A 25,219-nucleotide genomic window follows, 5' to 3' on the forward strand; every position below is an offset into this window, starting at 1 on the left:
CACTGTCCACCGACATGCCCGGTCACGTTCGCGGATGTTTGAAGGGTTGGATTTGCTAAGCCCCACCGTAGATGCTCTAATAAAAAAAATGGAGCAAAAGAGGGTTTCCCCTCCAATTTCCATTATAGAAACCATCAAGCATCCCACAGTCACAGTGTTTTAAACCTGCTACATAACATCATTTCTACGAAGACAACATGAACATAAACTAGGGCTGCTGCCCAGCAATATGCTCTAATAATACCGAAGTAGAGCAAACGAACCCTTGGGTGAACGGCTGGAGCGCACGGATCTACTAGCAAGTTCCTCGATCCTAGACAGTGGCCTCGCACGCGCACCCACATGAAGGCATGTGATGTGTGCCACTGAGAAAGTTCGTGGCATCCCTCGATCCTAGATGTGGCCGGCCGTTTACTTCCGGGGCAGGCAAGCTCCATCTCCCTCCCGAGTGAATGAATGATCCTTTGACCTGCAGACACCGTCGGTCGATTTCATTCCTCAGATGTACGTACTGACCTGTTGAAAACTCAAAATAAATCCCGAATGTGAGTACGTACACTGCTGCCAAGCTAAACTATTCCCAAGTCAAACAAGAAGCCCCGCCCCGAAGCCGCATGGCCCCCTCAATGTACGTGCCCCATCACATGAAATGATTCCATCCATGGGTCGATCGATCTCCACGGCACCGCGCGATCAGTAAGTAGATCTCCCAAGTCGTCGAGCTGTTACTAGCTGCATGTAAAAAAAATTGTTACACTCTGACAACTGCGTCGTGTAATTGACCTGTAGCTGTAGGTTCCAGTTAATTAGCCCCGGTCGATGTGTATATATAGAGGCCAGGCTCGCAGCTTCCAGTTAATTAACCAGTGGCCGAGTTTGCAGACTAGACAGACAGTATAGCTAAGCTAGGTCGACGACACTAGTCATGGCAATGGAGTACACCACAAGGCGCTGGCTGGGCGCGCTCGCCGCCATCGTCCTGCTCTCGTGCGCCCCGGCCCCGGCGGCAGCCGCCGGCCGGAAGCTGCTGCAGATCCAGATCAGCCTGGCGCAGCAGTTCGTGGTGCCGCAGAACCACATGCGCGCGATCCAGGAGCAGCGCCCGCTCAAGTGGAGCAGCGGGCTGGCGGACCAGGCGGAGCGCTGGGCGGCGCGGTTCAAGGGCAACTGCGCGGCCGCGTCGGCGGCGATGCCCGGCGGCGTCAACGTGTTCCGAGGCTTCGGCGAGGCCGGGAAGGCGTGGCAGCCCAGCGACGCGGTGGCGGCGTGGGCGGAGCAGTCCAACTACTTCGACTTGGCGTCCGGCGCCTGCGCCGCCGGGAAGCTGTGCGCGCAGTTCAAGCAGGTGATGTCCAAGGGCAACACGGACGTCGGGTGCGCCTCCGTGAAGTGCGCCGACGGCACCACGCTCATGACCTGCCACTACTCGCCGCTGGGCAACGTCTTTGGCGAGAGGCCCTTCTGATCCCGTCGATCTCGCCCGTCAAGCCGGCCGTCTCGTGCCGCGTGTGTTTCTGGTAGAGCCACCTTGCCATGTTTTGCTGTTTATTACCCAGTTATATTTTAGTTACGACGTGCGCATTGATTTGGATCATGTTATGGTGAGAGTAAAGAGGTTATGCTTTGCGTCATGGGTTTTGTGCATGACATTTGGTAAACTGTCATACTCTTCCAACCTAAAAACTATACCATAAGCTATACTTTACATTTGGAGATCTCTTACATTTGCTAATTCTCGGCCACTTTGAATTTTTGTAAATCAGTCACAATAAACTCCAAAGTGACAAGTTTAATGTTGTTTTGCTATTGTTATGGTGCATTTCGAGATACGAAATCTTAGTAGTATCATGCAAAAGTAATAATCTCCCGTTTCTAAATATGATCGATGTGCATTTCGACTGCCCAAATTCATGCTTTGTCCCACAATTGAAATCGTTGAATTCATATTGGAAATCTCTTTCTTGTGATTACTTGTAATCTTGCATGCACGATACTCATTTGGAGTAGATGGGAGGTGCTCCACACATATGCAGTATGTGGGATTCGTGCTCGTAGCGGCACCAAAGAGGAAAAACACCATGTCCTAAAGTGAAGACGTTCAACCATCGCGCGATCAGTTACCAATTATGTATGATTAGGAGTACTAAGTTTCATAATTTTTCTCCTTTTACATATGGTAATAACTAACTTTCTTCGGTAAAGGAGAAAAGGAGGTGCAAAGCACACCACCGTGCATCTTTCAACGTGCTCAGGCTGTCTATATTGCCAACACCCTTTCTGCTGATGATCTTCGAGTCTTCCTCCCCTTTATTAACATTACACAATGCTTATGATGTAAATCCAATTTCTCTAAAATAATCCCATTTCTTTAAAATCATGTTTCAAATCATCAACCAATTCAAACCATGAGGAAAGTTGTGTGAGGCATCAAGGTGTATGATCCTAATTAATCCATTTGGTCCACCAACTTTTACATACTCATATTTCATTATTTAACCAATTTGTTTTTCGGCTTTCATGACTATGTCTCGTTGCTTACTATACTCGCTAGAAATGGGGTATGGTAAGTTCTTTAGACTATTTTGTGTGGGTGTCCCCTCTTGTTAGTCAGTCATCGCCCCTTTCTCCTTCCTAGTGCCATCTGTGTGTGTGTGAGTGTGTGTGTCAGTGTGCTCGTTTCTTGTGTATTGTTTACGTAGCCCCGTAGATCAAGGGGAGGATGGGAAAAAGTGTTGTCCACGCTAGTTAAGTGTGTCGCTTGGTGCTTGTGTTGTGTTTCTACTCTCCACGGTGTTACATACCACTAGTTAGCCTTGAGTTGCAACGTCGCACGACCCGACTGCCTGAAGCTCATGTTGCATAGGGGACCGCCCACAGACCACGACCGCCTCAAGTATGTGAAAGGATAGTGAGCCTTGGGTGGAGCTGCCCGTAGGGCAAGGTAGGGTGGCCACCCTACCTTGATTTCATACAAAAAAAATATGCATGTGTGCATACATCAGTCCACGGCTAGCTGGGTAATGTTTGGTGAAAAAAACCTAAAAAGGATAAAAGAGCGGGTCATTTGAGGACATAGTCCATCCAGCCAACGCTATTTTGGCTGTGGGTAAGCTACACTCACGCACAATAGCACACCATACTACCAATCAGTTTGGTAACTTTTGGGCAGGGAATGGGAATTTAGACCAGAAAGTTTCCAAAGGGATTAAGCATGGAAAATAGAGTTTAACTTTTCCCTCTTCGTTGATACATGTTGGGAATTAATTCGGGATGAAAATCGTCTTACGGATTAACAGCCCCCCACGAAACGAAATCGATGAAAGTTGACTCCCTTAATTCCTATTTCTCTTCCCCTTCAACTCCCAATCCCTCTAACTAATAAGTGCACTTTTAACATCCTCACTCCTCAACTATGTTCATCATCTCTAATTCCCACAAACCAAACAGGTTGTATGGGCTAGTTTGCTTGCTTCGCTAGGATGCTTCCGGGAGCTCCTATCCAACACGTCAATGCGGGGGGGGGGGGGGGGGGGGGGGGGGGGGGGGGGGGAGATAGAGAGAGGGGCAGTGCGCACCCCTCGCGCGCCCATTTGGGACGGCCCATGAGCGGCGTCGGGGCGCCCCCTATTTCCTATTTCCTTGTTTCTTCTTTTTTGTTTTTTCTTCCTTTTATTTTTTTCTTATTTAAATAATTCAAGATTTGAAAATAGTTCCAAAATTCAAAAAATGGGAATTTGAAAAAGGTCATGGAGCCAAAAATATCCCTGAATTCGAATAATGTTCACGAATTTGAAAAATGTCGATGATTTTACAAAATGTCCGCGAATCTGGATATTGCTGACAATTTTTTATCAAATGAACAAATTATCAATTCAAGAACATTTTGTCAAAATCGATGAACTTTTTCAAAATTAATGAACATTTTTTGAATTTGATTTACCTTATAAAAAATTATGGTAAACAAGTTTTGAATACGATGAACATTTTTTGTGTTAGATTAACATTTTGTTCGAAAAAATGGATAAACAAATTTTGAGTTTGATGAACATTTGTTGGAATCGATGAACAAATTTCGAATTTGATGATTTTTTTAAATGATGAACAAATTTCGAATTTGATGACTTTTTAAAAATAATGAACAAATTTCGAATTTGATGAACATTTCTATTTCGATTAACAAGTTGAATTTTATGAACATTTTTTAAATCCCGATGAACAGAAATGAATTTGTTGATTTTTTTGGAATTGATGAACATTTTTTTTACATTGACGAACATTTTTTTGAATAGGATGAACAAAAAAGTGTTCGCTAATTTGAAAATAAAATTTGCAAAAAAGTGGAAACTTAAAGAAGGGGAAAAATGTAAAAAAAAGTAAAGCAGAAAATGGAAAATAAAATTTAAAAATGGGAAAATAAAAAACAGAAAAAGAAAAGTAGAAAAAAAATGAAAGGAATAAAACGTAAAATGGGCCAGCCCATACGACATCCAGCACCCGAGGCGGGGGGTGGGGGTACGCGCACGGTTGCTCGGCGGCACCCTACGCGCCGAATAGGAAGCGCTGATGGAGCATGGTGCGGTGTTGCGGTTGAAGGAAAAATATAGAAGAAGGACATGAAGGAAAGGGGATAGCAAAGACAAAAGGAAGAGCATAATGTTCTAATTTAATAGCATTTTAAGAGAATATCTTGGCAATTTATGTTGTGATTTTAGTGGCACTTTAATTGTGTAAACTATTGGTTTGATAAGATATCTGGAGTATTTTATAATGGTGGTACCTCTAATCCAAGTACCCCCTCCCCCCGCGAAAGTTTGCTAAAAAAAAGTACCCCCTGAAAGTGGCACGGCGTCTAGAAATGTGTGTTGGTTGTGTTGCATGTCACTGTGCGTGTATTTCCCCCCACCTTTATTTTTATGTTCCCTGCCACTGTAGGGAGATACGGTACTTCTATGATACTGTGCGTGGAAAGGAGCATCTGAGTGGCTGGGAAGGACGTCCAATGATATAAAATTCTTGCACTTGACGTACGGTTTGGTTCTCACTCTATAATCTATATAGAATAGAATATAAAAGGTGACTGAGCACCAATGCATGTTTTGGACTTGTGATTAAATTATTTAAGATATGCTAACTACTCTTTTTTAATAGATGATGATCCTGAGTGAAGTTGTTGTAATCAACTTATTATGTATGTGTTACACTCCTAGTCTCTCCAAGCGGCCGGTTACATCGAAATGCTTTATATTGACTAGCAAACATATCTGTGCGTTGCAACGGAAAAAAAAAATTCTCATATCTTTAGCTGGCTAGCTTAATAAACATTGCTCGGGACCAATAATACCATCTTCACATTGGGCCGGCAATCCATCTATGTGACTCCTGAGGCCACATAGGGATCCCAATAGTCGTGCACGTCGGCATCCGATCAGCTTGTGTGGTTGCGTACCCTGTCAGTCAGGGAGCAATACATCTCACCCTGTGAGCATTCACGCAAAATGGACTGTCAAATTCTATAATTTTTGCTAGAAGGTCAATATAGCCGTAATAGAAGATACCATGCACTTTATAATATTTTTTGCTACAACTATCATCAACATAAAAAAAGTCTGCAGACTAAGGCATAGCCTAGTGGTGAAAAAGGGCTGATGCCTTCCCACACATCCAGGTTCAAGACATGATACTTGCAATTTAAGTTCTAATTAAGGTTGCCACCACAGCCTCAACCTTCCAGAGATTGAAGGAGTCAAACATCGCTGAGGCCTCTGCCGACAACTAGTGCTATCGAGCTTGATCCTGTGTCATTTTGCTCATTGGTTGTGTTGGGGTAGGCTGCGCCTCGGTGCATAGTTTTTGATTGATTCTGCCCCATCACAAGCTACCTTTGGATCGATTGATTCCTTCCCGACGGAAGGCGCTTAGCCATTTATCCATCCAACTGCATGTTTGCTTGCCCACGGTGATAGTCTGGACACTCCCAATGCTGTATTTTGTACGTACAACACCCCTTGCACCCTTATCAACGGCTCTGGCGCATCTGATCATGCATCGAAGCCCCGACTTGTCAATTTGTCATTGAGGGGTAAGTGGGGCTCGAGATGAGGGACATGAAATGCGCATACAATAAGTGTAGTGATTGAGGAGGAGGGGGCGGAGGGTTCTTACCTCGTTGGTGGACGGGAGAAGAACTGAAACTGAAACCGATCAGGAAGTTGTGTACGACGGCGAGGCGACAAAGAAGAGGTCAACATCTTGTGATGGGCACTTCTTGCTATGCGTTAACAATCTTTACAATCAACCACATAGACGGGGATTAATGGAGACACAATCATTGGCTACAATCATGGTAACCGATGGGACAATTCGTGAACTCAGATCGTGTTGCATGGGCAGAGCTGTCCGTGACGACGCAAGTCTTGGAGGTGAGGACGCATGGGTGACGGATGTATCTCATGCGACTCTACAATCGTGAATTCCACAGGGAGTGATGGGGCTCGTGAGATGACAATCCAGCTTTGGTAGCATCTGCTCGAGATCGTGCAGGGAAGGAGCGCTTGGGATAGGGGAAACTTGAATCTGAGAGAGGAAAGGAGACATGTCGGCCCTACTGATTTTGTCCTGGTTTATGTAGCTGACTTTTTTTTAGCATGGCGTGCTCATGCGGAGGCTGGTCTGTTGTTTTCTTTTGATCTGACGGTGATTAGAACGCGTAGGTCACGCACGTTGAACTTATCCTATTCGATGACTGATTCTCGAGCCACATATAGACCCGTGGTGAGTTCCAACAGTTCCACGGCTTATAGGGGAAGAACAATTCCTTGATTTTTTTTTCTGTTACGGACGAACATATTACCAGAAATACCATGCGAAAAAACTATGAGATATTAAAAGTATGTTTCCTTGTTTGGCAATGACGTACGCGAGGCCAGCTGGTTTGGGCCTGAGAGTTTATTAGGCCGCTTCTGTGTTTGGATCCTTGCGGCACAGTTTTTTTCTTCTAAATATTAAATCGCAGCCGTCAATCTTTATGTTAACACAAAAAATCACCAGATACAAAAGGATGATGGATGAAGAACTATGAAATATTCCATCCTTTATTATTAGGTATAGATAGGATAAATTGATTCTTAGCAATATTTTATGTACGCACCCACAATTTTGTAAAGCAACAGAAGTTAAAACTTAGTGTTACAATCCAAATAAAATCAGGCCATAGAAAATTTACACATGTATATATCAAGAACCAACTAATATATTTGGTTCCCACATACCCACTCCAATTTTTTAAAGAGATCCATAAGTTTAAGATCGATAGATAAATCTATCAACCTCATGCAATCGGATTGACACCTAAATCCCTTTGAATTGTTAAAATATGTTGTAATCAGGGTTTCTTGATTTTCCTTGTGCTAAAATCCAAAGCCTCAGCACAACAAGGGCTATTCTCATATGTGAAGGAAAGCATACAACATGTACAAACAGATAATTTTCATACTATCTGCCCACCAGCCCTACTTCACCGCCACGCCGGAGATCATCAACATAACCTATACTTAAGTACATGCATCTAACTATAGAACACACACAATTCCATGCTTAGAACCAAGGCCGCACTGCACACTAGTAGTAGATAGCAATTCATCAACCATACCATGGGCATTTCAAAATCTCTCATCCTTGGTATCCTTGGATGCCTCTCCTTCTGCAGTTCGGTCCTAGCAGCACGTGAGCTCAGTGGTGACTTTTCAATGGGGGCACTCCACGAGAGCTGGATGGTGCAGTACGGCCGTGTGTACAAGGACACCACTGAGAAGGCACACCGATTCAAAGTGTTCAAGGCTAGTATTGGGTTCATCGAGTCATTTAACGCCGAGAACCACAAGTTTTATTTGGGCATCAATCTTTTTACCGACCTCACCAACAAGGAGTTCAAGTCAACAATGGCTAACAAGGGGTACAAAACAAGCTTGGAGAGGGTTCCTACCGGATTCATGTATGAGAACGTAAGTTTCGATGCACTTCCGACAATAGTAGACTGGAGACCAAAGGTGCAGTCACTCCCATCAAGGATCAGGGCCAATGTGGTAAATATATTTATGATGATGATGTATTGCATATATCATTTATTGAATGTATCCTTATAGTAGCTACCAAAAACTTAACCATATGTAGGTTGTTGTTGGGCGTTTTCTGCCGTGCTGCTACAAAGGGTATCGTTAAGCTCAAAACTGGCAAGCTTATGCACTTCCGACAATAGTAGACTGGAGACCAAAGGTGCAGTCACTCCCATCAAGGATCAGGGCCAATGTGGTAAATATATTTATGATGATGATGTATTGCATATATCATTTATTGAATGTATCCTTATAGTAGCTACCAAAAACTTAACCATATGTAGGTTGTTGTTGGGCGTTTTCTGCCGTGCTGCTACAAAGGGTATCGTTAAGCTCAAAACTGGCAAGCTTATGCACTTCCGACAATAGTAGACTGGAGACCAAAGGTGCAGTCACTCCCATCAAGGATCAGGGCCAATGTGGTAAATATATTTATGATGATGATGTATTGCATATATCATTTATTGAATGTATCCTTATAGTAGCTACCAAAAACTTAACCATATGTAGGTTGTTGTTGGGCGTTTTCTGCCGTGCTGCTACAAAGGGTATCGTTAAGCTCAAAACTGGCAAGCTTATGCACTTCCGACAATAGTAGACTGGAGACCAAAGGTGCAGTCACTCCCATCAAGGATCAGGGCCAATGTGGTAAATATATTTATGATGATGATGTATTGCATATATCATTTATTGAATGTATCCTTATAGTAGCTACCAAAAACTTAACCATATGTAGGTTGTTGTTGGGCGTTTTCTGCCGTGCTGCTACAAAGGGTATCGTTAAGCTCAAAACTGGCAAGCTTATCTCACTCTCGGAGCAAGAGTAGGTAGATTGTGATGTCCATGGTGAAGACCAGGGTTGCGAAGGCGAGCTCATGGATGATGCATTTAAGTTCATAATCAAGAATGGTGGTCTCACCACCGAGTCCAACTATCCATATACCGCAACATATGATAAGTGCAAGAATGGAACGAATGGTGTTGCAACCATGAAAAGTTATGAGGATGTTCCGGCCAACAACGAAGGTGCCCTCATTCAAGCTGTCGCAAGCCAACCTGTCTCAGTAGCCGTAGAGGGAGGAGATATGACTTTCCAATTTTACAAAGGCAGAGTGATGACAGGCTCATGTGGCACAGACCTGGATCATGGTATTGCCGCTATTGGTTATGGAAAGACCAACGATTACACAAAATATTGCTTGTTGAAGAATTCATGAGGAACAACATGGGGCGAGAACAGATATTTAAGAACAGAGAAGGATATTCCCGACAAGAGAGGCATGTGTGGCTTGCGATGGAGCCTTCTTACCCCACTGCACAGAAGAGCGTCCTCTGGCACATATGTTCGCATGCACACGATCAATTAATTGCATGCGTCTACTTTAATTATTTATACTTTGTATATGTATATAAATTGTGTACAAGCATATGTATTGTATCGTACTTTATATTCCATGAATACGATTTAAATTATGCAAGATACATAAAGATTGATGAAGAATTTGTATTAGCTATATCCTTCGGATATTTGTCACATGTAGTGTTTTGTAAGTGAATTGTGCTGTCTCTTCTGCCTTCAAGTTTGTATATTGAACTCTTTGAGTACCTTTTATTTTCTCAGCAACCTTGGAGCCATATAGACAATAAGTGAAAAGGGTATAGTTGATTCGTAAATAAATGTCAAAGATCAAGGTTGGAACAAAATGATTTTTAGATAGTGAATTAGGACTGACCCTTAACTCCTCTAATCCCAACCACAACGCTAGTTGCCCGCCCTAACGGATAGTAAAATTTAGATTAACAATATATTTAACCTATTGCTTCTTTTTTTGGGATGCTCAAAAGGTGTTCAGGTAGAATGTCTCTTTTCTGTCATAGTTCTCACTGCTAAAAAAAAATACACAACTAATCATGCATGCATGGGTACATGATTAATCAACATTCTCTTGTTAATTAAGATGTTCATGTGCATTATGATTTTACTTAATTTTGCTGATATACAATTAGGAAGTGGGCGTTAACTGTGATTAATGATCACGTGCATGATGGATTAATTATTTACTTTGACTAATCTACATTTAGGAAGTGGGTCTTAATTATGATTTTTTTATTACTAGTTAAAGTATTTCGATTAGGATCCTTAAGCAGAATGGTAGAGCATTTCAACGCAACAACAATCACACTAGCTTTCTGCTAGTAAGGGAAGCGTTATCCACGCATATGGATGTGACCATTGTTTCGTTTCACAATTTTCTATCGAAACAAAGTGAACCACATAGAAAGACACAATAATTCAGCGGCACACATCAATCATGCACAAGGAAAAGACTAATCAAGTTTTGTCAGTTCTTTTCAAATAGTGGCTCAAAATTTAAGTGGTTCCAAATAAAATTTCATACACATTGACACATTCCTTGCACATAAAATAAACCCATAATATCACCACCCATTAATTACTGAAATGTATATCTTACTCAATACTCTAATGTGACCATCTGGACATGGATACATGCTCGTAACTGTACACATGTCTAGTAAAAACCATCACATCCATATCATATCAGTAAGCTACAGAAAATTATCAGGCTCCAAGTTTATCAATATATATATCACCTATTCCAGTGAATGACCTTAAACATGTCTCATCTCATCAAATTTTCAAGAGCAAGTGCCACAGGCAATGTATCAAGCCCGGAGTTACTTCCATCTTCCATATTGTTTTTATTTTGCACCTCGTGTAAGGCGAGAGGGCCTTCCGATCTATTGATATCGTCCATCAAACTGACTGCCTCGTGTTGTGTGTTGTGGATTATTACTATCTACTACCTCCGTCTAGGTGAATTAGTCATTCGCGTAGTTTTATGTCATCGATTTGAGAAATTAAATATGTGTTATATGTCATGAAAAGTATATCACAAGATTTCTGCATGGATGTAGTTTCTAAATATATATTTTTTGTCACATAAAATACATATTTAGATAGTTAAATCGTCGACCTAGAACTACGCGAATGACTTATTCACCGAGATGGAGGTAGTAGTTATATTTGAATTTGTTAGTTGTGACTTGCGAGTTGATTTAGATTATGATATGGTAAGAGTGGTGAAGTTAATCTTGGTGTCATGTGTTTTATGCAAGGCATGAGAAGGAAATCTGTCTTACTCTCTGAATCTCAGATACTACTTCCATAGCTACTTCTCTTTTATGCTAAATCTCGATTTCTTTGATATTTTGTAAAACTCAACTGCAATAAATTACACTTTAACAAGTTAAAATTTATAGAATTTGAAGTGTACAACCTCAGGAAATGTTACTCTTAAGCTCCCAGGTGTAGATTGAGATGGAGTTGAGGGTGGTTCGATGTTGATCTAAAGGCTTAGAAAAAGAGGACTACAGAAAAAATATAGCAAAATAAGGAGGGAATAGTCAGCAATGTTCAATGTTGTCTTATTTTTCTCACCTTGCATTCTAACTTATGAAATCTTAGTCGGATGCCAAAGTAGCACTCTCCGGTTTCAAACTACGACCCATGTGTATTTTGACTGCATAAATTCATGTTTTCTCCAATAACTGTAATCATTGGCTTCATATTGGAAATCACTTTTTTGTGATCACTGGTAATCTTGCACGCACAATATGCTCATCTAGAGTAGGATGTGAGGTGGTCCACGTATGCATTATGTGGGATTCATGCGTAAAGTGACACAAAAGAGGAAATACACCAACTTCAAAACTGAAGGCACTCCACTCTTAGGCGATCATACTCCAATTATTACTGGGAAATACTCCCTCCATTCCCTTATACAAGGCCACAAACTCATATTACAGGTACCAAGATAAAATTTAATGACTCATTTGCAAGTCAACTTTTCTTTTTGTTAACCGGGATCATTAATACACCACAAGCATGCAACGAATGAATGGAAAGGAAGTGACTGAGTGTCATTATGACTACATGCATGTAAATATTAAAAAGTTGCTAGTACGAGGAAACATCATTAATTTTTGCCTCGATTACTGTTGATGGCCTTGTATTGATGCAGAATGTATTTTTGATAGTGGCCTTGTATAAGGGAATGGATGGAGTACTGTTATGCTACCTCCGTCTGGGTTTACTAATCCCCTTCGTATTTCAGGTCATATTTGACCATAACTTTAACTAATAAAATATAAGCTATATGTAGCAAAAATAACATCATTAGGAACTACATTCAAATACAAATTCAAAAATAAAAATTTGGTGACATGCATTCATATTTTGCTAGTCAAATAAGTTGTCAAAGTTTGCCAAAAATACGATGGGGACTAGTAAACCCGGATGGAGGTAGTAATTTTATCCTTTTGCAGATGGTAATGACTAACTTTTCATCAAAGAGAACCAAAAATCTCACAACATACCACGTGAATCTTTCAACGTACCAAGGTCTTCTATCTTGCCGACACTTTCGCTGTCGATGAGTTCACTTCGTGCTTCCTCCCCTTTATTGACATCACACATTGCTTATGATTTAAAGCATATTTATTAAAACCTAATTTCAAATTATAAACCAATTCAATCTTTGATGCAACTGTCGTATTTCATTATTTAACAAACAAGTTTTATTTTTTTGCTTTTGTAATTATATCTTCAATTACTATATTTGCTAGAAATGGGGCGTTGTGAGCTCCCCGAATTGTTTTGTGTGATTGTCCCTTCTTGGCAGTTGGCCATTGCTCGTCTCTCCAACGCCGGTCTCATCTGCATATGTGTGTGTCTGTGTGTTCGCTTTGGCTCTCAGGCTGCCCGTTGCCGTTTATCTTGGCCTGTCCCACCTGTCCGTGTGCGTCCTTTATATGTTTCTTGCATACCAAATGTTTCTAGGCCTACAAGTCTGAAGGGATGAGGGGATAAGTGTTGGTCACGTTGGTTGCATGTAACACTTGGCGCTTTGCACAATATGTGTGCTATGTGAAGTGTTATATACCATCACTCAGCCTTGAGTTGCAACGCTGGACTACCCGGCCACCTACAACCCACATTAAGCAGGGGACCTCGTGCAAAACATGTCCACTAGACATATGTGATGGGTAGTGAGACATGATCTACGAAGTTGTGAGAGTAAAAAAACCATCTACGTGGCTTGGAAGTATATCCGGCGGTATTAATATTTATTCCTGGACTTGACATACTAGGGGAACCAAAGCATTTTTTAACTCAAGATTAAATTACTTATCATTAGTTAATTAACTAATCATAGTTCTCTTAACATTTGATGATCTGACAGGTTAAGTTTTCTTAATCAACTTGCCGTTTCCGTGGTACACTCGTCTTTGCAAGCGGTTACATTTAATCACTTTTCACCGGAAGGCTACAAGAATTTTTATCGATGTTTTTTGTACGCACTCATAGTTTTGTAAATCAACAGAAGCTAAGACTTAGTGTTACGCTTAAAATTTAGGGTGTAAAAAAATTATATGTATTTTTGGTTCCTGGGTACTCATGCCAACACGTTTGGAGAGCTCCATAGGAATATGATCGATAGAAAAGCCTGTCAGCATCACCATGCAATCACATTGAACTAAGTCCGTATGAAGTATCAAAATATGTCGTAATCATGGTTACTTGATTTTTCTTGTACTAACATCCAAAGTTCCGGCACAACATGTTTATTATTTTCATATGCTAAGGAAAGCATACACCATACACACACATTTATTTTATACTATCCGCCTACCAGATGTACTTCACCGCTATGTTGGAGACCATCTCAATCCCCCATATTCAAATATATACATCCATGCAACTATATAAGACACCCAGTACCATTCACAAAACCAAACCAGAGCACACACTGCACACTAGTAGTAGCAAGCAATTCATCAAACATAACATGGCCATCCCAAAAGCTTTGATCCTTGGCATGCTCGGATGCGTTTGCTTCTGCAGTTCGGTCCTAGCAGCTCGTGAGCTCAACGATGACTTGTCGATGGTGGCAAGGCACGAGAGCTAGATGGTGCAGTACGGCCGTGTGTACAAGGACGATGCTAAGAAGGCGCAACGATTCGGGGTGTTCAAGGCCAATGTCGGGTTCATCGAGTCGTTTAATGCCAAGAACCTCAAGTTCTATTTGGGCGTCAATCATTTCGCCGACCTAATGAACGAGGAGTTCAAGGCAACGAAGGCTATCAAGGGGTACAAACCGAGCATGGAGAGGATTCCTACCAGATTCAGGTATGAGAATGTAAGTTTCGATGCACTTCCGGCAAACGTAGACTGGAGAACGAAAGGAGCAGTCACCCCCATCAAGGATCAGGGCCAATGTGGTAAGTATTTTTAGGATAATAATATATTGCATATATGTTTGAATTTTTAATGAGAATGTCCTCTTATAGTATCTGCATAAATGTAAACATTTGCAGGTTGTTGTTGGGCTTTTTCTACTGTCACTGCTACAGAGGGCGTCGTTAAGCTCAAAACCGGCAAGCTTATCTCGTTGTCTGAGCAAGAACTAGTGGATTGTGATGTCCATGGTGAAGACCAAGGTTGCGAAGGTGGGCTTATGGATGATGCCTTCAAGTTCATAATCAAGAATGGCGGTCTCACAACCGAGTCCAACTACCCATATACCGCGGCAGATGACAAGTGCAAGAGTGGAACCAACGGTGCCGCAACTATCAAAAGCTATGAGGATGTTCCAGCCAACAACGAGGGAGCTCTCATGCAAGCTGTCGCAAGTCAACCCGTCTCGGTGGCTGTAGATGGGGGAGATATGACTTTCCAATTTTACAAAGGTGGAGTGATGACAGGCTCATGTGGCACAGACCTGGACCATGGTATTGCGGCTATTGGTTATGGCAAGACCAGCGATGGCACAAAGTATTGGTTGCTGAAGAATTCATGGGGAACAACATGGGGTGAGAACGGATATTTAAGAATGGAGAAGGACATTCCCGACAAGAAAGGCATGTGTGGCCTTGCGATGGAGCCTTCTTACCCCACTGCATAGAATGAGCGTCATATGCAACATATCATGTGTCTACTTTAAATACGTAGAATTTGTATGTGTATCTAAAGTATAGTTTGTACTTTATATTTCGTGAATACAATGTAAATTATGACACATATGTTAAGACTGATGAAGAAGTTGTGTTATCTATATCATTCGGATATTTGGTACCCGTTGTGTTTTGTAAGCGAACTGTGTTGTCTCTTGTTCCTTAATATTTGTAGAATGAACTCTTTGAGTAGTATTTATTTTCACGATAATCTTAGAACCATAAAAATGTGAAAATGGTGGAGTTGATTTGCAAATAAATGTTGCAGCCTGAGAATGGAACAAAATGTTTTTTATGTCTCGAGGAATTGAAATAGGATGGACTTTTCCCTCCACCAATTCCTGTCGTCATGGCCCCTCAACGCTTGACAACAACCTCCTCTCCCCAACTGCAACACCAACCTTAATTTTACTCTGGATAATCCACAATTAGAAAGTGGACCTTAATTTAGTAATCAAAATATTACGATTAGCATCGTGGGGGTCCATACCTCAATATGGTAGAGCACATAAATGGAGAAAAAATAAGCTAGCTTTCTGCTAGTAATGAACAGGTAGGCTAACAACTCCTTCCCACATGGAAGAGATGGTCCACATATATCGATGTGACTATTGTTTCGTTTTGCACTTTCTAATCTATAAAACAACTTCACCACATAATAAGGAAAAACTGATTTGGTCCCAAGGTAATCATCTATTGAAAACAACTTCAATCAAAGGGCTCACCTCACCTGCAAAACGGTCGGAATGGGTTTGATTTATTAACCACGACAGTATAGCGCTCAATGAGAAGATGAAATGTAGAGATGGATGAGATGGTGAGTGAGCTTTAATTTTTCAGCTAGTTTCACTGTAGGTTTCATTTTATTTAGTTTTTGTTAGTACTTTGATGAGTGTTATGCATCTTTTTCATTAGTTATTCTGTAGTTTCATTGTGGTTTTTTATGGGATTTTTATTTCTGTGTCCCTGGTTCGTTAGTTGTACTCATTCATCCCCACTCTGTTAACTTTTTCTCACTTTTCCCCACTCCCTTGCCCGAAACCCTTAGAACAGGTTACAACGGATGTTGTTGTCGGGTCAATCCCTTTGACCATTAACTCTGAACAGTGGGGCCGTGTAGGGCCGAGTCCACCTTTGTCCGTTTACACGTATACCGTACAATGGTATTCATGTACGTGGGCGCATGCAACTGACCGCGGTCGTGGGGTAGGACGTGTCCATGGGACATGCCCGATACGTCCCATCATATAAAGAGGGGGAACCACCTCGCGGCGCATCGCCCCTACCATTTCCCCCAGGGTTTTCTCCCAAATCCACTCCCTGCTGCATCGTCTTTCTCTCCCCCACTGACGTCGTGTCGCTCTCCTCCACTGCCTCCACTGCATCGTCTCGCTCTCCCCCACCGCATCCTCTTCCTCACCTTCATCGCCTCCATCTGACCGATGACTAAAGCTCGTGGCGACACCGGCGCAGTGGCCGGAGATGTTGTGAAGCTGCAGGGTGCGGTGACCGCGGATGTTGGCGGCGTCCACGGTGGTGCGTGGAAAGTCGCAACGGCTGCAGATGTGGAGAAGGAGGTGGCGGGATCCGCCTCAACGCCGCCGGAGCAGAAGGTGATGGCGTCGAGCGGCTCAGTCGGCGAGGAGCAGGAGGTATTTGCACTGGGTCACTTGCTTGTTAGTTGCAATATTTAAGATATATGATTTGCTTGTAGAGTTGGTTGCATTGGTTAGATTGTGATTCATATGGTAGTATAGATGGTTAGAGTAGTTGGTTTGATGGATGGGCTGGGGTTTTCTGTATTGGGGGGATGGGGGTTTTTGTACTAGGGTTTGTTGGATAAATTCGTTGGAAAATGCTAAATAGATATGTATGAGAGATAGGGATCTCTATTCTTCGATGCTACACAGATGTATGTGTATTAGATTTGTTTTTAATGCTCACATATTGGGTTTTTTAATCCTACAGACATGTATGCTTATTAGATTGGGTCCCTATTAGATATTTTTTGAATGCTACTCGGATTGGGGTTTTGAATGTCATATGCCCAAATGGAATCCATTGATTAAGAAGTTATTTGATTCATGGGTTCCTTGATTCATTAGTATATAAATTTTTCCACAATATGTAGTTATATTAGCTCTGTTGTTCCATGTGTGTGCATGACAATGGAAATGCAAATAGGATCACAGTATATTGGGTGTATATTAGCCCTATGATCAATGTGTCATGTGTGTCGGATTTTGGGTTCCGGCAGACCCTTGAGGTTCGAACACTGGGGTGCGCGCGGAGATCTTTCCCCTACCGATCTACGTCTGATCCTCTCGTGCGAACTAAGATGAAAATGATGAACAACACAAGAGACATGAGGTTTATACTGGTTCGGGCCACCGTTGTGGTGTAATACCCTACTCCAGTGTGTGGTGTGGTGGATTGCCTCTGGGCTGATGATGAACAGTACAAGGGAAGAACAGCCTCGCGAGAGGTATTCTTGAGCTGGTGCGATGAACTGCTAGGGTGAGTTCCGTCGCCTCTCTCTCTCTCTCTCTCCTAGGGTTCTCCCAGGTCTCTCCCCCTTCTCTCCTTCCCGCCCCTCTACTTTGTGGAGGCTAGCTCTATTTATAGAGGCCCTGGGCCTCTCCCCGAATGATTGAGCGGGAAGGGCGCCAACAATTGGCCATTTTGAAGGGGAACATCTAGTACAAGTTATCCTGACCAAAGGTGGTCTTCGGCTGCCAAAAGCACTGGTGATGACGCCGTCTTGGGATCCACGGTGACCTCCGTCCGGCCGTCCGGCTGGTCTTGGTCTCATTGCACCGGAATGGCAACCTTTGCCTGATACCTTGGCTTGTGCTTGCTCCCTTTGCACCAAAGGGGAAACAAGGACCCTGCGCAGGCCGGCGCCCGCCTGGCGCCCGCCTGGCCTTGATCGTCATGGCTTGCGTCATGGGATCCTCGCGAGGTACCCTTGCATTGATCTCTCTGCCTCCTCGCGAGCCTGCCTGATGAGGCCGCTGTGAGGAAGCTTCCCGTCATCCGCCCCGCGAGGCTTGGCCCCTCGCGAGGGTCTTGAGCTTGGGCTGATGAAGATGGGCCGCGCTGGGCCCCTGCTTGAGCCACGCCGCAGGCAGGCAAGTCTGGGGACCCTCGTTCCTGGAACGCCGACAGTAGCCCCCGGGCCCAAGGCGCGCCCGGGCTTGGCCTAGCAGGAAAGCGAAAGGGTAAGCGTGAAGCGCCGCGGGCCCTAACAGCCTGCGGCCTTGGGCGCCGCGTGGCGATTGATTGGACGTGGGCGACTGCGCTTCCCCACGACGTCTCGGCGACCTCACAACTTGATAAGTCCCTGCATGCAGAGAAACCGGTCATGATTACCTGCGATCGTGGTGCTCGGCGGTTGGCCTTCTCCGGCTATAAGTACGGGGCTGGGTGACCCCCTTCGGCCCGTCCCTTCTTGATGCTCCTTTCCTTCTTCTCGATTACTCGCCGCTCCCATGGCTCCAAAGAGATTCTCGGCCACGGAGAAAGGAAAGGCCCCTCAGGCTGGGCCTGACTCCCCCCGGGCCAAGCGCGGCCGAGGCCGCCCTCGCAAGTATACCACGGTCCCCGTGGTGGCCTCCCGCGGCCATGGAGGTGGTTCCCGGCGCAGTGGTGAGCGCCCGGTTGCCGACGGGGGGCACACCGTGGGTGTGCGCCCCCTAGACCACGCTTCCGATCTGCGGAGGTGCTGCCGGAGTTCGTTGTATGGTCGGCGGACCCATCCAGCACCCGGCTCCAGCTCCCACGCTTCTTCGTAGATGAACTGCCGGCCAGCGCTTGGTGTGGCTTCTGGCTCCAGGCAGACGGCTGCTGCAGCAGGGCCTCCTGGGCTTCGCTGGAGGTCTCCGTCTCTAGGAACGGGGCCCTGACGCGCGGCTGGCAAACGTTTGCCCGCGCGCGCGGCCTGGGCCGGTGGTGTACCCTGTACTTCAAGTTCGATGGCGACGCCACCCTCCACGTGAGGGTGTTTGGGGAAGATGGTCGCCGTGCCGGGTGCTACCCTGAAGACGATGACCGCGGCCGCCTGCCCAGCCCCGGCACTGACCAGGATGGAGATGGCGACTGGCGTACAGGCGGCGGTGCTCGGGGTTCGCCAAGTTTCGGCGACTCTCCCTCAGGCAGCAGCTCCTCCAGCGGTGGCCGCGACCAGCTCCCGTGCCGTCGCGCCCACCTGGGTGAAGGCAGCGGGTCCACCAGCCGCCGCACCCTGGTGAAGCGGGAGGAGGCGTCCGCCTGAACCCCAGGAGCAGCTCGAGCTTTTGCCATTGGTTGGTGTTGGACAGGTCGTGTCCATTTTGTTTCCTTCCTTTCCTGCGTAAGAAGAAGGTAGTACAGGGCCCCGTGGGGGCGTGTTAGAACTGTAGCTGTCAAGTGTCGCGTTGCTTTTGCCATTTCTGCGCTATGTTTCCGTGCTGCGTGTCCATGTGCGGGAGTCATTTGAGCTTGGTGGAGCTTGACGCGGCCCTCGCCTCCGGAGGCTGAGGCATCGCTGTGCGCTTCATGCCCTGCAAGGATTAGTTAGAGGGGTAGCTTACGGTCTTGGTTGTGGGGGCGATCAGCCTAGGTCCTGCGCTCGTGTCGTGATGCCCGTGGGGCACAGACTGGGAGGGGTGCTCCCGCAGAGGACTCGGACAGGAAAGCTCCAAACGATCGGGGCAGGAAACACTCGCGAGGGCGCCCGCGACTCCCTCGCGAGACTTGTGCGAGAGAAAACGAGGCAAGCGAGTGGGAAAGACAAAGAGTCACAAGCCAGGAACGTCAGCAACTCCAATAAAATTTCAAATGGGAATAAACAAGCCAACTGCAAAAAGCAAATGGGACAGCCGTGTCCGGCACCTATTCTAGTCTTCGACATCTTCTCACCAGCGCGGAGCTAAGTGCTGCCACTGGGCATGGGCGGGAGCCCCCGAGGCCCGAGGGCGGCGCTCCGGAGACTCCGGGGCGTGTACAGCTCCACTCATTATTACGTGAGAATGTCACGGGCGGCGATCTTCACAGGCGTTTGCCTTCTTCACAGGCACCGGGCCTTTTCCAAAACGTGATAGCTTCACAGGCATTGGCCTTCTTCACAGGCACCGGGCCTTTCCCAAAACGCGATAGCTTCACAGGCATTGGCCTTCTTCACAGGCACCGGGCCTTTTCCAAAACGCAACGGCTTCACAGGCATTCGCCTTCTTCACAGGCACCGGGCCTTTTCCAAAACGCAGCGGCTTCATAGGCATTCGCCTTCTTCATAGGCACCGGGCCTTTTCCAAAACACAGCGGCTTCACAGGCATTCGCCTTCTTCATAGGCACCGGGCCTTCTCCAAAACGCAACGGCTTCACATGCATTCGCCTTCTTCACAGGCACCGGGCCTTTCCCAGGCGCTAGGCCTCGCTCAGGGGTAGAATGTTCCATGCGTTCTGGATGGGTACTCCCTCCAGAGTCTCCAAGCGCGCGGAGCCAGGCCTGGAAACATGAACAACCTTGAACGGGCCCTCCCACATGGGAGAGAGCTTGTGCAGCCCCGCCCTGGAGAGAACCCTTCTAAGCAAAAGATCCCCTACCTCAAGGGTCCTGGGGCGGATGTTGCAGCTGTGGTATCATCGTAGCGCCTGTTGATACCTTGCCGCTCGCAGTGCGGCTTCCCGACGGCATTCCTCCCCCAGCACGAGGTCCGTCCCCCGCATGGCGTCCTGCTGAGCCTCGTCGAATGCCAGGACCCACGCGGAGCGACGTCTGACCTCGTGAGGGAGGACAGCCTCCGCTCCGTAGACGAGGAAGAACGGGGTTTCGCCGGTCGGCTTGGTCGCCGTCGTGCGGATTGACCATAGCACGGACTGGAGCTCATCGTGCCAGCCCCTGCCACAGGCCTCCAGCTTCTTCTTGAAGGTCCTGTCCTTGAGGCCCCTCAGGACCTCCGCGTTGGCTCGTTCAGCCTGGCCATTGCTCCGGGGGTGTGCTACCGAAGCATAGCATATCTGCGTTCCAAGGTTAGCACAGTATGTTTTGAAGAGATTACTAGTGAATTGCGAACCGTTGTCAGTGATGACGCGGTTAGGCACCCCAAACCGGCTCACGAGGCCCTTGATGAACTTGACCGCCGAGCCTGCCGGGATTGTGTGGAAAGCTTCCACCTCGGCCCACTTGGTGAACTTGTCCACAGTGACGTAGAGGTAGCGATAGCCCCCTGGCGCCCGAGGGAACGGGCCCAGAATGTCCAACCCCCAAACTGCGAACAGCCATGAGAGGGGTATGGTCTGCAGACCCCCCGCAGGCTGATGGATCTGTTTAGCGTGAAACTGGCAGGCCTCGCAAGCCTTCACCAGCTCAACGGCGTCGTTGAGTGCAGTGGGCCAGTAGAACCCGCTGCGGAACGCCTTGCCAATGAGGGTTCGTGACGACGAGTGGTGCCCGCAGTCTCCGCTGTGTATGTCCGCCAGCAGTTCCTTTCCTTGCTCCCTGGAAATGCAACATAGGGACACCTCATTTGGCCGCTTCCTGTAGAGCTCGCCATCCTGGATGCAATAAGCCGTGGCCTGCCGTGCCACACGCTCCGCCTCCTCCTCGTTCTCCGGCAGAATCCCTTGCATCAGGTAGTCCTTGAGCTCTGGGATCCAACATCCCTCCTGAGGCTCCAACGCCAGGAGCAGGCGTGCCCCTGAGGCCGGGCCGCAGACCAGAGCTCCCGAGGCAGGCGGTTGAGGAGGCTCCTCCCTTGGTTGCGCCGTGCCCGACAGCGATGGCGCCGCGGAGGGCTTGAAGAGTCGCCCCTCGAAGACGCCAGGTTCCTGCGGCAGCCACCTAGACGCCCTCTTGGCAATGTCGTCAGCCTCCTGATTTGTGCCGCGAGGCACATGCTACAGCTCCAGCCCCCAGAACTGTTTCTCCATCCTGCGGACTTCAGCGAGGTAAGCTTCCATGTGCTCGTCCTTCAGCTCGTATGTCTTGTTGGAGAAGTTGACGAGGAGCTGTGAATCACCCTTGATGGTGAGGCGCTTTACCTCTAAGGCAATCGCGGCTTTCAAGCCTGCTATCAGGCCTTCGTACTATGCTATGTTGTTAGAGACTTTCTCTCCATGCTGGAAGCATAGTTGCATGGCGTAATAGAGTTTGTCCTGGGTAGGAGACACAAGCACTGCGCCAGCTCCTGCACTGTGTCGGGAGAACGCCCCATCAAAGTACATGACCCAGCCGTCCGGTGCTTCACTTCCCGGGGAAAGTGATCGGTCTTCGCCTGCCTCGAGACCCGACGCTTCTGCCCATTCTGCCACGAAATCTGCAAGTGTGGCTCCCTTGATAACTCTGGTCGTGCTGAATTCTAGCTGAAATGCCTATAGCTTAATGTTCCATTCGGCGACCCTTCCAGCTGAGTTGGGGCTCCTGAGCACTCTTTCCAAGGGGTATGCTGAGACGACCTTGATGAGATGTCCTTGGAAGTAGTGGTGTAGCTTGCGCGAGGCCACTAGTAGTGCAGGAGGAGCTTTTGAGGCATGGGGTACCGCGCCCTCGCGTCCCGTAGCACTGTGCTGACGAAATATACGGGGTGCTCGACAAGGTTGAGGGTGCTGGCACTGCTTGCGTCCTCCAGAGGTCGAGGCGTCTCTTGAGACGACGGAGCTTCCAGTGCTTGGTCGCCTGAAGGGGCCTCTCCTTCTCCGGGTGTGTTCTCCTGCTGCGGCTCTTCCTTCCCGGCTGCGGTTGCGGCCTTCGCGAGGCCCTCCTGGCTCTGCTTTGCTTCAGTTCGGATGGTCGATGCGGCCTTGGCACAACGCTCCTCCCTGACCGCCACCAGGGCTGCGCTGGCGGAGTAGGGGGTGGCCGCAAGGTAGAGCACCAGGGGCTCCCGAGGACACGGAGCTACCATCACTGGCGGACTGGTAAGGTACCTCTTGAGGTCTTGGAATGCCTTGTCGGCCTCTTTAGTCCATTCGAAGGGGCCCTTTTTCTTCATTAGCTTGAAGAAGGGTAGGGCTCGTTCCCCCAGCTTGGAGATGAAGCGCCCCAATGCAGTCACACGCCCGGTGAGCTTCTGCATTTCTTTGAGGGTCCTCGGCGGGCTCATATGTTCGACTGCCTTGACCTTCTCCGGGTTCGCCTCGATGCCCCTGTGGGATACGAGGAAACCCAGGAGCTTGCCCGAGGGGACTCCAAATATGCACTTCTCCGGGTTGAGCCGTAGGTCCACTTCATTGAGGCTGGCAAAGGTTTCTCCCAGGTCCTGTATCAGGGTTCTTGCCTCACGAGACTTCACCACAATGTCATCGACGTAAGATTCAGCGTTCCTCCCGAGCTGCCGGCCTAAGGCGATGTGCATCAGCTGCTGAAAGGTCGCGCCCGCGTTGCGCAGCCCAAACGGCATGCACGTATAGCAGTACACTCCACACGGGGTCAGGAAAGCCGTCTTCTCCACGTCTTCTACCGCCATCTTGATCTGGTGATAGCCCGAGAAGGCATCCAGGAAGCACAATAGGTCACACTTTGCGGTAGAGTCGACTATCTGGTCGATGCAGGGGAGCGGAAATGGATCCTGCGGGCAGGCCTTGTTGAGGTTGGTGAAGTCGACGCACATGCGCTCTTTCCCCCTTCTTTGGCACGACAATAGGATTAGCCAGCCAATCGGGGTAGCAGACCTCGCGGATAACCCCTGCCGCCTCTAGCTTCTGGGTCTCTTGAACGATGAAAGCCTGTTTCTCAGTAGACTGCCGCCTTGCCTTCTGCTTCACGGGGCGTACATTGGGGCACACGTTGAGGTGATGCTCTATCACTTCCCTTGGGACCCCCGCTAACTGATCTGGTTCCCATGCGAACACCTTCTTGTTCGCACACAGGAACCTGATCAGGGCCTTCTCCTGCTCGGGCTCAAGGTTGGCCCCTATGGTGAAGGTGGTGCCAGTGGACCCGTCCTCGTCAACTGGTACCTGCTTGGTTTCCGCCTTGTATTGGGTGAACAACTGCTTTTTTTAGCCGGCGCAGCCCCCTTGGGCTCAAGGGCGTTTGTGCCAGTGGGCTGCGCCACTGCGGCCGCCCTGAAAACAAGCCGGAGCACCTACAGCGCCTCCCTTGTGTTTCCTGACATGGTGAGGACGCCGCTGCTCCCGGGCATCTTCATGAGGTTGTACACCGGGTGAGTTGCTGCCATAAACCGAGCCAAGGCCGGATAGCCGAGGATGGCGTTGTAGGGGAGGCCGATGGGGGCGATGTTGAAGTCGATCAGCTCCGTGCGGAAGTTGTCGCAGGTGCCAAAGGTCACTGGGAGGCGGATCTGTCCCAAGGAGGCGGTGGAACCAGCTCCGACGCCCGAGAAAGGCCTGCTGGGTTGGAGCCGCTCCAGCGGCACATGGAGTAGGCTGAAGGCCTCCACCGAGAGCACGTTGAGGCCGGCACCACCGTCGATGAGGGTCCTGGTGACGGCCACCTGGCAGATGGTGGGCGTGCAGAGCATCGGGAGCGCGCCCGAACCAATGGGGTTGAAGGGGTGGTCCTCTGAGTCGAAGGTTAGATTGGCCTCGGGCGCCACCCAGCCCGGGGGGGCTTCTTGGCGCTTGGAGGCGGTGCTGATCCGGCGGGCGAATGGCTTGACATGATGACTCGAGGGTGGTGCCTGGGAGCCACCCAGGAGAGCTGCGACGACGGGCGGCGCTGGCGCAGTGAAACGGGTGAGGAAGAGGTCGCGCAGCTCCTCCCAGGAGGTGACAGAGGCCGTCGACAGGTGGAGGAGCCACGCGCGTGGGATGCCGGTGAGGGCCATGGGTAACCAGTTGGCCATCACCCGATCGTCGCCCCCAGCTCCGAGGACGGCCTCCTCGTACGCCAGCAGGAAAATCATCAGGTCCGTCGTGCCGTCGTAGCACGGCGGCATCTCGGGCCTGAACCTGCACGGCCATTGCACTTGTCGCAAGGCGGGGGCCAAGGCCCGGAGCCCCCTTGCCCCAGTGTTAGCATCCGTTGCTGGAGCGGGCGGCGTGTTGTCCGCCATGAGGGCGGGATGTGATGTCGGGGGAGAGCGGGTCGTTAGGAGGGAGGACTCCGGCGCACCCCTACCTGGCGCGCCAA

General features: G+C 47.8%; 1 protein-coding gene and 2 pseudogenes across 1 annotated transcript; all 3 read left to right on the top strand.

The window, feature by feature from the left end:
* The first annotated feature begins 851 nt into the window (after positions 1-851).
* LOC125512728 (pathogenesis-related protein PRMS-like) lies at positions 852-1,715 on the top strand. Its single transcript, XM_048677820.1, has one exon. The coding sequence runs from the start codon at positions 926-928 to the stop codon at positions 1,463-1,465; it is 540 nt and encodes a 179-aa protein (XP_048533777.1). The 5' UTR covers positions 852-925; the 3' UTR covers positions 1,466-1,715.
* Positions 1,716-7,614: 5,899 nt separating this feature from the next.
* Positions 7,615-9,666, top strand: LOC125516931 (annotated as a pseudogene).
* A 4,271-nt stretch (positions 9,667-13,937) lies between these two features.
* Positions 13,938-15,097, top strand: LOC125512730 (annotated as a pseudogene).
* The last annotated feature ends 10,122 nt before the right edge of the window (positions 15,098-25,219 follow it).

The sequence above is a fragment of the Triticum urartu genome, chromosome 6 (genome assembly GCF_003073215.2).
Source record: "Triticum urartu cultivar G1812 chromosome 6, Tu2.1, whole genome shotgun sequence".
Classification (NCBI taxonomy): Eukaryota; Viridiplantae; Streptophyta; class Magnoliopsida; order Poales; family Poaceae; genus Triticum; species Triticum urartu.

What these genes read in the sequence shown, in the direction of transcription:
- LOC125512728 (XM_048677820.1), top strand. Translation starts at nt 926, where the DNA reads ATGGCAATGGAGTACACCACAAGGCGCTGGCTGGGCGCGCTCGCCGCC.